At 44.6% G+C, this 12536-nt stretch overlaps 1 protein-coding gene across 1 annotated transcript in view; it reads right to left on the reverse strand.

The window, feature by feature from the left end:
* Positions 1-12536, reverse strand: part of LOC119408327 (fibroblast growth factor 4-like) — a 121638-nt gene that overhangs the window by 72702 nt on the left and 36400 nt on the right. The window contains exon 2 of the mRNA XM_037675124.1: positions 313-416. Within this exon, the coding sequence (XP_037531052.1) occupies positions 313-416 (104 nt within the window). The remainder of the gene's footprint in view (positions 1-312; positions 417-12536) is intronic.

Consider the following 12536-nt stretch of genomic DNA (forward strand, 5'->3'; position numbering starts at 1 on the left):
TATATATATATATATATATATACATATACATACATATATATATACATACATACATATATATATATATACATACATACATATATATATATATATATATATACATGTATATATATATATATATATAAGTGTGCTGTATATAAATATATATATAACCAGCGGCAGACTCATGTCCTGGAGATGTTTCCACAATGATCCAGCCAGTTTCAGTGAGAGCCTTTTCATTCTAAAAAAAAATCTGATTTTCACTTAACATAACAAGTTAAGTTTTAAACTTTTCTTCATAGTGCAACTTGCAGCCGGATCAGTTCTTACCGAACCATAGAGTTTCCCTTTTTCACTCATGGCAACAAAGAGACCACTTCTCACTCCGAACAAAGTCACCACTCCTCTCTCCACTGGAGAAATTTCTATAAGACCTAGAATAAAAAAAGAAACAACAAAAATCTATTAGCTTCAAAAATGAAAAGCAGACTGAGTGGAAATAAATACTTTTTACAGTCAAGTTAAGCCAATAAAAAAAAAATGATGAGCCATAAGATGTGAAAATTAAGATAAATATTCTTTCCTTTCTTTAAACAGCTTTCTTAATTACAGTGAGAGGCAGGGCCCATTCTGAAAATGATGCTAGTTATTGCTAGCTGCCGATAGGCTAAGGAGGACAATAGTGTTTTTGCCCATTTCTGTCATAATTTCTCATGAATCACTGGTTTAATTTTTATGAAACTCCAAAAAAAATTTATTAGGAAAAGTAATTAAAGTAACTCTCCAAAAGTTATTATTGTCAGTGTTTAAAATTAATAATAGTTTGATATATTATAGAAATTATTATCCACATAGTTTTAGTTTTTATTGCGTTGTGTATATGTTAAGTGTATGTAAAAGTAAATAATAATATTTAGAGTTATGCAAATTTTTTACTTAGTGTTCGTTTTTCATTCTTGAGTTCAGGTAATATTTATTGTACAGTACAAAATACAGATAAGCTCAAATATTTTTCTTCAAACCTTGATAGACATTCAGTTGAGAAAGAGGATCACATCTCATAATAGAACTCCATTTCCATTTTATTCATGTACCATGATCCCTTGGAGTACTCTGAAACTATCCTTTCAGTACCCTGGTATGTACCCTGTACAGACACCCAATAAATTACATTTATTTATTTTGTACATTAAACATATAGATAATCAATGATCATGCGAGTCTGTCCAAACGACACCATACCGGATTTGTTGAGGCCCGGGTTAACAACAGCCACCATCAGTGCTGCTGACAGAGTGCCAATGGAAATTATGCCTGGTCCTTGGTGTGCTGGGCTGGCTTCCCTCAGCTGCTACTCTTTGCTGGTCTGGCCCCCCGCCTGGGGCCGGCTTGCTGTCGCTGTTGGGTGGGTGGGGCACATGGACGGCACAACAGAGGCTCTGTCGGGCTGTCTGTGTGTGCCTATTTATGTCTCGGGTTGGGTTTTAGGTGGTCCGTTCTCTTGGATCAAATTGGGCCCCCCATTTAATGTGGGGTCTACTTCCCCCATCGCGCTCCCCTCCGGTGGCGGGCCCCCCTGCCGCTGGTGCATTGATGGCTCTCGGCATCTGGGCTGGGTGATTGAGTGTGTGCCGGCCAGCCATGGTGGCTTCCTGCCGGGGCCTGGGTGCCCTGGCTCTGTCGGGCCTCTGTTGGGGGGTGGTTTGACCTCGGGACTTTGGGCTTGGTATCCATGACCTGATCTACTCTGGAGGGGTGGGTTACCAGCAGGGCCTGTGGGCTCGTCACTGCAGCCTCCTGGGATCTCTGCATTGTGGTTGCTGGGGGTCGCCCAGGGCTTCCCGCTGTTTCTCTCTGGGGGGGTGTGGTTGTCCCTGCTGGGGGGACTCTGCTCTGGGCTTGGGGCCCGCTGTGTGTCTGTGGCTCCGGTCCTCCCTGTGTTACCATTGTGTCCTGTGGGGACGGGTCTGTGGGTCCCCACATCCACTATTGAACATTCTTATAAAGAAACCTTATAGTGACAAGCATGCTCACACAGGTGTTTAGATTCAGGTGTTTATCAGATACACACTCATTTAGGTTGTGGTGCCCAATAAAAACATCTTGTATTACCATGTACCGTATTAAATATTTTCTAATGACGTTATAAGTATCATTATATATGTTGTTTGTTGTTGTGGTTTCTCGTTTTTTTTCTTTTTTTTTCTTTCCGCAGGTCTAGAGGCAGACTTCAATGATGCTGATTTGTGTTCTCTTTATACCTCTCTCTCTCCTCTACTCCTATCTCCTTCTTTCCCTTTTAATCCTTCTCCCACTTTTCTGCTTTGTTTTCTTCTTTGTTTTTTCATCCCCGTGTCCATTACATCTGAAACAAACCCCAAGCAAATTCTAATAAAGTTTTATTATATCAAGTGGAGCATTAAGGCCAGCCATAATGTTCTGTTTGTGAAAGTAAATCTGTTGGGCTTCACCTTGACACTCAGACAATAAATCTGAGTGCCACAATGCTGAACAGGCCAAAGGAGAAAAAAAAAGATGAGGAAACAATGACTAGGGGTGCAGACTTGGCTGATGGGGGACCAGTGACTAGAGATGCAGGCTTGGCAGATGGAGGACCAGTGACTATGGATGCAGGTTTGGCAGACGGGAGACCAGTGACTATGGATGCGGACTTGGTAGATGAGGAACCAGATGAGGAAGCAAGGACTGCAGCAAGTAAACCAGGCAAGGGATCTGCTGAAGCTGAGACCACAGAGGCTGCACTCTGCATAGAGACCACCGAAGCTGCAGTCGGCATAGAGACCAGGGAAGCTGCAGTTGGCATAGAGACCACAGAGTCTGCAGTCAGCATAGAAGCTATGGAAGCTGCTGCAGGTGATGGGGTCCAAAGAGCTGCAGCTCGTGGAGACTGAGGGGCTGTAGCTGTCATGGAGGCCTAGGGGGCTAAAGCTGTCATGAAAGCCTGGGGGCTGCAGCTGTTCAATTCAATTCAGTTTATTTATATAGTGCCAAATCACAACAAAGTTGTCTCAGGGCACTTTACAGAAACATTCACATACATAAAAGCCAATTAGTAAAGTTCTTTATCTAAGGAGGCCAGCAGACAAGTTGAATCTTGGCTTTGTTGCAGTCTCCCATCCTGAGCAAGCACAGTGGCAGTAGCTGTTAAATGGTAAATGGACTGTATTTATATAGCGCCTTTCTATCTTATATCAAGATACTCAATGTGCTTTACACTACAATCTGTGTCCTCATTTACCCATTCATACAGCACTCTACTAGAGCTCTACAAAGCTAATTGAACAAATCATTCTAAAGAGACTAATCAGTGCTTTATCACATTCAAACACTGATGGAACACACATTGGAGGCTATGAGGGGTTCAGCGTCTTGCCCAGGGACACTTCGGCATGTGACTGCTGATGGATTTGAACCCCCAACTCTCGCATTGGAGGACAACTGCTCTAACCACTCAGCCACAGCTGTCCCTGTTGAGGAGGCCTGGGAGACCGCAGCTGTCGAGGAGGCCAGGGGAACTGCAGCTAGTGTTGAAACCACTGGGGCTACAGCTGGCATCGAGACAATCGAGGGTGTAACTGGCGTCGAGACCACTGGAGCTACATCAGGCGACAAGATCACAGGGGTTGCATCAGACATCTAGACCACAGGAGGCGTAACCACTTCGGGAGGCATGGAACACTCACAAGGAGTGGTGCAACCCTTGGGAGTTATGGTAGAACCCACCAGGAGACATGAAGGTGTTCTGTCACCAAGTCTCCACCACTTTGTTGGCTGGGGCTGGCCCCCAGTAGGTTTAGCCTTACTGGACTGAACAGGCCCTGCCAAAGGCAGAGGAGAAGGTGCTGGTGACACAGAAGATGAGGGGTCTGTAGCTGACATGAGACCGTGGAAGTAGTGGCAGATGTGGGGACTGTGTAGAAAGAGGCAGACGTGGGGCTGTGGAGATGGTGACAGATGTGGGGGCCATGGAGGCAGTGGCAGATGTGGGGACACTGGAGGTTGCAGCTGTTGTGGGGGCAGTGGCAGATGTGGGGGCTGTGGAGGCTGCAGCTGTCAATGAGACGGCAGCCGACTTGAGGATCTTGGAGGCGGCAGCCAACGTGAGGGTCTTGGAAGCGGCAGCCAACGTGGAGATCTTGGAGGCAGCAGCCGACATGGGGGTCTTGAAGGCTGCAGCCGACATGGGGGTCTTGAAGGTGGCAGCTGACATGGAGTTCTTGGAGGCGGTAGCCGACGCGCCCACCAAAGTTGTGGGTCTCGCCAAAGACGTGGGTTCTGTCCAAGGCATGGGTCTCGTTGAAGGCATGGGGCTCGCTGAAGGCGTGGGGCTCGATGAAGGCATGGAACAAGGGAAAGCCTCTGAGGGGTATGTGCTAAACCTGGCATGGAACATAGTCATTATAAACTGCATTTGAATGTCCAAAGTAACTATGGAGCCCTCAATACAAGAGAGCCATTCTTGTGTCAATAAATCAAGAAAAAAATATTGCAGCTGCAGAAGGGAGTGAGGACCCAACTATGGTAACACATCTTCACAGGCAAATGGGGTGAGAGCCACCTGTAAGATCATGCAGTGATGACGTCACCGTCATTGAGTGAAGCGCAGCTGTAGAGCAGAGTTGTAACTGACATGGTCTTTCCAAAGGAAAGGTCCAGGCATAAAGGTGGGGGTCATACACAGGGGGTCAGAGGTCCAGAAGACAAGTCCATTGGACAATCCATAAATCCAAAAGGCAGAAAACGAAAATGTACCAGGGTCAGATGGGCAGAGAAGAATCAGACAGAGAGCAGGCAGAGCGGTAAATCCAAAATACCAGGCATGAGGTTGAATCCAAAGAAGCAAGGCTTGAGGTAGATAGAAGATGTCAGGTGTAGTGAACTAGGCCTCCGACCTCAACCTGTCTCTGAAGACCTTCAGGGGACAGGAACTGTTATTTCATTGATCTGAATCCAGAAATACAAATTATCTCATTAAGAGACTATTTAATTGTATCCTGAATTAATCAATTGAAAGAACACTCTTCCTTTTTTCATTATCATTACTATTTTAAGTAATAGATAATCCAAAGTGTGTTTAGTTCAAACCATTTCTAAATGTTGAAGTGAACCACTCATTTAAATCAAACAGTATTAATGATTTTTAAACCTCATTAGACTTAGAAATCAAGTTAAATGTCTATTTACAAAGTAATTGTGCATTTTGATCTTCTGTCTGAATGAGTGGATTTGATGTCAGTCAGAAGTCAGGGATGTCGGTCAGAAGTCAGAAAGCAAGTTATGAGAACGAAGTGCCTTGTTTTAAAACTCTCAGACAGTAAATAAGAAGCTGGCACCTGCAAAGTTTCTCAATTCTTCAAAATATTTTTCTCGTCTGTAACTAACCGTTCTTAAACATTTCTGCTGTCTCTTGACTTTTAATAACCCTCTGACATCACTAGAACCACCCCCTGCTAGTTGTTTCAACCAATCAGGAAGTACCATGTAACAGGAAGTGTATACCCCTTTAAAAGGAACACTTTGTGGAACTATTCAGTTCGAAACTGGAAGTTCGATGCTGGAAGTAGAATCCTGGAGTTCAGTCCTGAACTGCAGTCCTGGAGTTCAGTGCTGGAACTCAGTCGGAGCCTTAAGTCTTAGGGCTAAGTCTTCAGAACTTGGAGCGGACAGATGGGACCGTGTGCCAAGTGGTCCCTCCATTTAGCAGAGTCACGGCTCGCATCGCTGTGCACTCAACCGGAGCAGTAAATGCTCCACTTCTAAAGAAGCTTATTCGGTGGAACCGAATACCTCATGAGTATACGCATTTATTCAAAAGATTCCCAGCTACTTATACCGGAGACGCTGTAAAGGGATCATACTAATAGACTTCTGTTCCGGAGTGGAGGTATCCCCATCTAAGGTAACAAAGTCTCTGCACGTCCTGAAGTGTACCGGAAAGCTGAGCGGGTGTCGGAGGAAAGGTGCAAAGTTCAGGTTTCACACATGGCTTCCATCTAAACCTCCCTTTAAATCTTTAAATCTATGGCTTCTCTTTAACTTCTATTCCCCAGTAATCTCCATGCCTTCAGAGGTGAATCAGCCTCAATCAGTAATGTTCTGTTGTCTTGTTAGTAAAGCTTGACAAGTTTATTGATTAGAAACAGATTAGTGTAGTGATGTAGGGACAGCTTTGCTGTAGACACACTACTAATTAATTATTCGTAAAGCTAGTTCAAGCACAAAGAATATTAATTGTTAATTACAAGGGATTCTTTCTTTTTCGAGTTAAATTTCTGCCATGTGACCGAGATAACTGGGAGGATTGTTTAATCAGTGACATGAGATGCCATTTTATCTTTGACCCATCAGAATAAATGCGGTCATTTATTTAACAGAATCTAAATTTAACATCAAAACATGTACACATTGATTTGCTGATCTGTTTCTGATTAATAAAAATTTGGCACGCTTTACTAACAAGACAATAGAACATTACTGATTGAGGCTGATTCACCTCTGAAGGCATCTGGATTACTGGCAAATAGAAAAGTTTAAGGGAAGGAATAGATTTAAAAGGAAGATGGATAAAGGAAGATGTATGTTTGTTGACCAGAATTAGCATGCTTCTTTCAACACCAGCTCAACCTTCCGGTACACTTCAGGACGTGCAGAGACTTTGTTACCTTAGATGGGGGGATACCTCCACTCCGGAACAGAAGTCCATTAGTACGATCCCTTTACAGCATCTCCGGTTAAAGAGTCTGGTCATCGTCAGAAGTCGTGTGGTTTACTCCGTTCAACAGAACAAGCTTCCTTCGAAGTTGTAGGGCGTTACGCCCGGGTGAGTTCACAGCGAGGCGCTGTGACTCCGCTGGCACGGATGGACCCCCGTCTCACAGTCAAATTCATCAGCTATTGATTAGATCTGAAAGTTCCTTAGGAACTCTCAGTAAGACTCCAGTCAGAGATTCCACTCAGAAGTAGAAGACTGCAAGAAGACTCCATAGTCCCGAAAGACTTTAAAAAGACTGAGGAAAACTGAAGGAAGACTGAAGGAACATTCAAGGAAGACTGAATAGTTCCAGGAAGTGTTGACTTTTTAAAGAGTACTCACTTCCTGTCAATTGGTACTTCCTGATTGGTTGAAACAACTAGCAGGGGGTGGTTCTAGTGATGTCAGAGGGTTATTAAAAGTCAAGAGACAGCAGAAATGTTTAAGAACGGTTAGTTACAGACGAGAAAAATATTTTGAAGAATTGAGAAACTTTGCAGGTGCCAGCTTCTTATTTAATGTCTGCTAGGTTTAAAAACAAGACACTTCGCTCTAATAACTCGTCTCTGTTTGTCTCTGGCTTTCGACCGACATCCCTGACTTCTGACCGACATCAAATCCACTCATTCAGACAGAAGATCAAAATGCACACTTACTTTGTAAATAGACATTTAACTTGATCTCTAAGTCTAATGAGGTTTAAAAATCATTAATACTGTTTCACAGTTTATTTAAATGAGTGGTTCACTTCAACATTTAGAAATGGAAGGTCTTCAGAGACAGGTTGAGGCCGGTGGCCTAGTTCACTACAGTCCCCCCTTTGGAAATCATCGCCTGTCCATGGGGATGAATTCCAACATGAACTTACGCCTCCGAATGTCCTTGATCTTGATGTAATCCAGCAAGAGGAAAACAAAAGTCAGAGAAGGTAATCCCACAACGGTTTAGGTAATTCCACAATGTTGTTGGTAATTCCATAATGGTGTTGGTAATTCCATTATGTTGTTGGTAATTATATTGCAGCAATGCTTTTTAACCCCTTGGAAAAAAAGTCTGTAATCCATTGGAAAAAGTCATATAATCCACAACGATAAATCCACAACGATTGGAGGTGTTGATTGATCAGCATGCAGAGGGTTCCCTCGATGGAACTGCAGAGGCGACCACTGGATGGAGTTTGGAGACCCACGTTGGAGTTGTAGGTCCCTTCAGCGAAGGTTGCTGCTGGTGGTTCCCAGTGGATGCCATTCTGGTTCTATGTGTTCATGCATTTATGTGGATTTAGTTGGGCTTATGAGTGGGATTTTACATAAGACCTTAACCTATATGCACCTGGTGTGTAAGCTATAATGGTTTAGATCAGCTACAGGTACCAATTAAAGGGTAGGTCATGCTGAAAAATTATATATATAGGGATTTATACCTATAGAAGGGCATTCCAAACTATTATTCCATTCCTAACTTGGTTTAAGTTAGATTTACATGGCTAAATATAGTTTGGTTCAATTGTCTGTTGTCCCTTTAGACGAACGACTTGAGGTTTGGTTTTTGGTTTCCCCCTAAATGTTTTTGGAGTCTATGGTGAGACTCAACTGAAGGATTAGCTAGCCCCCCCCCCCCCCCCCGAACAGGATTGTTCGAGTAGGTTCGGCTTGAGCGTCGTGAGACCAATGTAGGTTATGGTACTTAAGGTAGCATTAATCTACATTGACTCCTCAAAGGTTGAAGTTTAACAAATGAACTGCATGTTGGCATAGTTAAAGTCCTCTTAGTCTCTAACTAAAATACACACAAAATTCATTCTTGCTGGGGGTGTTCAGAAACAATACCAAAAACCAAATAAACAATGTCTCAACATCGACAAAAGTAGTGATTAAGCAACCAGAAAAACAACGTTTCAACATCGACAAAGGTAGTGATTAAGAAACTAGAAAACGACGTTTCAGTGCGCCACTCACTCTGATTGTCAGATTCGATCACGTTATCGCGTCTGAGTTGTTATCTTACCACTTAATTAAGCTTAAACTTATTTAGTTTCTGCTTGGACAACCTTTTTTCCCACTAGGTCTGAGTTTGTGAGATCTTTGTCTCCTGTGGAGTTATTGAACGCCTTGTGTAGTTTAACCTGGTTTCGATGTACCCATTTAACCATTGGCTCTTTTTGGCCTTTGCTGATTTTGATCTGGTAGACAACTGGAGACAGTTTGTCTGTTATCAGGTGGGGTCCAGTCCACCTGGGCATCAGTTTGCGGGTGAGAGTTCTGGTCCCGGACTCTCCTTTCCCGGTTGTGGGGGCGAACGTGTAGTACCAGACACTATCTCCCACTTGGAGTTTCTCGTGAGAGGCCTTTTGGTCATAGTACGCCTTTCGTCCTTCAGCGGATTTTCCCAGGTTTTTCTGGACAAACGCAAAGGTGTTTTTAAGGTGTTCTTCCAAATCATTCATGCATTGTTGTGTGGTGTAGGCAGTTGCCGTGGCGGCATCGCCTGGTTGGTACAACAGGTGTAGAGGGAGAGTCATTTGTCGACCCGTCATCATCTCGAAGGGAGAGATGCCAGTCGATGTGTGTGGAGGGGCCCTTATGGCCATGAGGACCAGAGGGAGTTTCACGTCCCAGTCCTTGTGGTTTACGGCTACGTATTTCTTCAAAATACTTACCACAGTTCTGTTTGCTCTCTCCACTTCGCCTGAGGCCTGTGGGTGGTAGCCAACATGGAAGTTGACTTTGATGCCTAGCATCTTCCACAGTTCTTTCATCACTTCAGCTGTGAAGTGTGTACCTTGGTCTGAGTTCACCCTGAGGGGAAGTCCAAACCTTGAAAATACATGATTCATTAGTAACATAGCAGTTGTTTGTGCTGTGTCGTTAGGATCTGGTAGGCATTCTACCCATTTGGTAAATGCGCAAGTTACCGTGAGAAAATATTTATTTCCTCTAGTGCTCTTAGTAAGTGGTCCAACCCAGTCGATCTGGAGGTCGGACCATGGGAATGCAATGCCTCTACTTTGCAGTGGTGCTCTGTGGAGTGGTCTGGATGGCTGAAACTGGCCACAGACCAGGCACCCTTTTATGTAGTCTTTGACATCCTTTTTCATTCCAGGCCAATAAGCAACTTGTTTTAATGCTTTCAGCGTGGCATTATCTCCCTTGTGTCCTACGGACGGGAGGTCATGCGCGTGAACTAACATCACCCCCCTGTGGTCATGGGGGACCACGAACACGGGTTAGGACGTCGGTCCATGAGCAAAAGTTAGGATGCCCTTGATTAGTTTTAGCTGTTTGCGCAGCTGAAAGAGGACTTTAAGGTCTGGATTGGAATCCAGGTCTGCTTCTGACGGAGTGTTTTTCTCTGGGTCAGTCAATTACAGCATCATCGAGTTTATTGCAGGATCCAACTTCTGAAGTAGGATGATGTCTGGGTCAGTCAGCACGGGTTGTACGGAGACTGTGTTGTCAGCCGGCTTGGCTGCAGCCTGTGCATGTGTGACTGCCATTACCTCGGCTGTAGGTTGTACTGACAGAATTGCGAGCAGCCAGGAGGGGTCAAAGGACCACAGAGGGCCGTCCACGGCTCTGTCCTTGGCTAGGAAGTCTGCAAGGTCATTATACCGCTTGTCATCGCCTAGGACTCTAGAATGTCCTGGAACCTTTTTCCAGTAGACCTGTAGGTCATGTGATGTCACCAAGTGATCACATGCCATGAAAAGCTCTTTGTGTTTGACCACTTTCTTGTTGCTTGTGAGAAAGCCGTTCTGTTTATACAGAGCAAGATGACACAAGAAACTAAGTCGAGCGTAATTAGAGTCCGTGCAGATGACTAGCGTTTGGATGGAGCGTTCTACTGCCATCTGGAGAGCTATTAGGATTCCTACTATCTCAGCGTACTGATAAGTCTGAGAGCCTAATTTATAGCTAAAAGTGACCTCTTGTTGGTCTTGGAGGAGGATCCCTCCAACACCTGATTTGCAGGTTTGTTCGTGGTGGAATGAGCATCCATCCACGTACAATGTTGTCATATCTTTGCAGATATTGCTATCAAAGTAGTGGTAATTTGGGTCCTCATTTACTGAGGGTTTTTCCGCAGCTGGCGGATGGATGGCAGGTACATCTTGTGTACACTCCTGGCAGAGTGCCAGGTCGGTGCCCAAATGTGACTTCTTGTTTTGTCCGTAGCGGATGTCTAGGTCAAAACTTTGAAGCGCCATGAGCCACGTGGCTACCCATGAGTTTGTCACCACACCATCTCTGATGAGTTGGCTATTCAGGAAAGTTACTGGCTGGTGTTGTGTTTCAACAATGATTTTTTTGACCACCGATGTAACTGGAGAAGTGTTTAACTGCCTACACAGTGGTCAGTAGAGCTTTCTCACAGTCTGAGAACTTTAATTCGGGGCCTGCCATTGTCTTACTGGCGTAGGCCACCACACGCTTGTCTTTATCGTGCATCTGGTACAGACCTGCACTCATGCAGTGAGCTGAGAAGCCCACTTCCAAGTGAAACTCTTTGTTGTAGTCTGGATAGACTAGACATGGGGCTGACTTGAGTCTGTCCCTGAGAGCGTTCATTGCCTGCTGTTGGTTATCAGTCCAGACAAGTGGTACGTCTTTCTTTAAGAGTTCAGTCAGTGGTTTCGCAAGGTCTGCATAGTTCTCTATGAATTGGCGTGTAGTTACACACGCCCAGAAAACTTTGTAGTTCTCTGAGATTGGTGGGAACTTTGAGATTGTCTAGGCCTTGGGTGCAAGTCAACTGTGGTTGTACTCTGTCTGGAATTACTAGTTGGCCAACGTAGTCCACCTTGGTCTTGCACCACTGGCATTTTGACAGTGAGATTTTAGCACTAGCAGTAGTCAGTTGATTCAGAACGTGGTCGATCTCAGCCAAGTGTAAGTCCAGTGTTGACTGCCTCAAAAGGACATCGTCCACGTAGATCAGTGTCCCATGGTCGTGGGCGTCTGGACATGCTTTGTTCAAAAAGATGTTGAACTCAGCTGGTGAGTTAGCGTAGCCAAAGGGGCACCTGGTGAAGGTGTATTGTCGGATACCAAAAGTGAAAGCTAATTTGTGTTGGTCCTCGGCGTGCACAGGAATGGTCCAAAAACCAGAGGTGACGTCGAGGGTGGAAAAGTACTTACCATCGGTGACCTTGGGCAGTTCCTGTTGGATCTGGGTCATTGGCCACCTAGATAAAGGAACTTGTTTGTTTAGCTCTCTGTAGTCTATGGTAAGTCTCCACTTACCATTTGGTTTCAAAACTGGCCATAAAGGCGCAGAGTAGGTGCTATTACAATGTCTGATTATGCCTTTATCCAAAAGGTCATCAATGATTTCCTTGACAGGTTGATGTGCTGCCAGAGGAATCTTGTATTGTCTGACAAATGTAGGCGGTGAGTTTGGCGGAGTTGGGATGCTCACTGTGTGAAGCAAGGTCAACCCACAATCCATTGAGTCAGTCGAGAATGACCTCATATTTCATGAGAACTTGGCGGAGTTTATCCCTTTCTTCATCAGTCGTCAGGGCGTCGGCTTGGGCAACCACCTGTTCAATCTGTGAAGAGATTGCTAAGGGTTCTTGATGTTTGGGAAGCTCCAGTGAGTCCCTTTCTGTGTCGTCAGACCTGTCTATAGGTAAAACACTATGGGTTGGAGGTCCTAAATCGACATCATTGGTTGAGAAGAGAGCTATGGCCTGTGTTGGTTTTGTGAACCAAACTGGACCAGTCTCTTGACTCGATACCAGGTTGTCTGGGAGTCCTCCCAGAAATGGAATGCCAAGTTC

Source organism: Nematolebias whitei, chromosome 4 (assembly GCF_014905685.2).
Source record: "Nematolebias whitei isolate Nwh7 chromosome 4, NemWhi1, whole genome shotgun sequence".
Classification (NCBI taxonomy): Eukaryota; Metazoa; Chordata; class Actinopteri; order Cyprinodontiformes; family Rivulidae; genus Nematolebias; species Nematolebias whitei.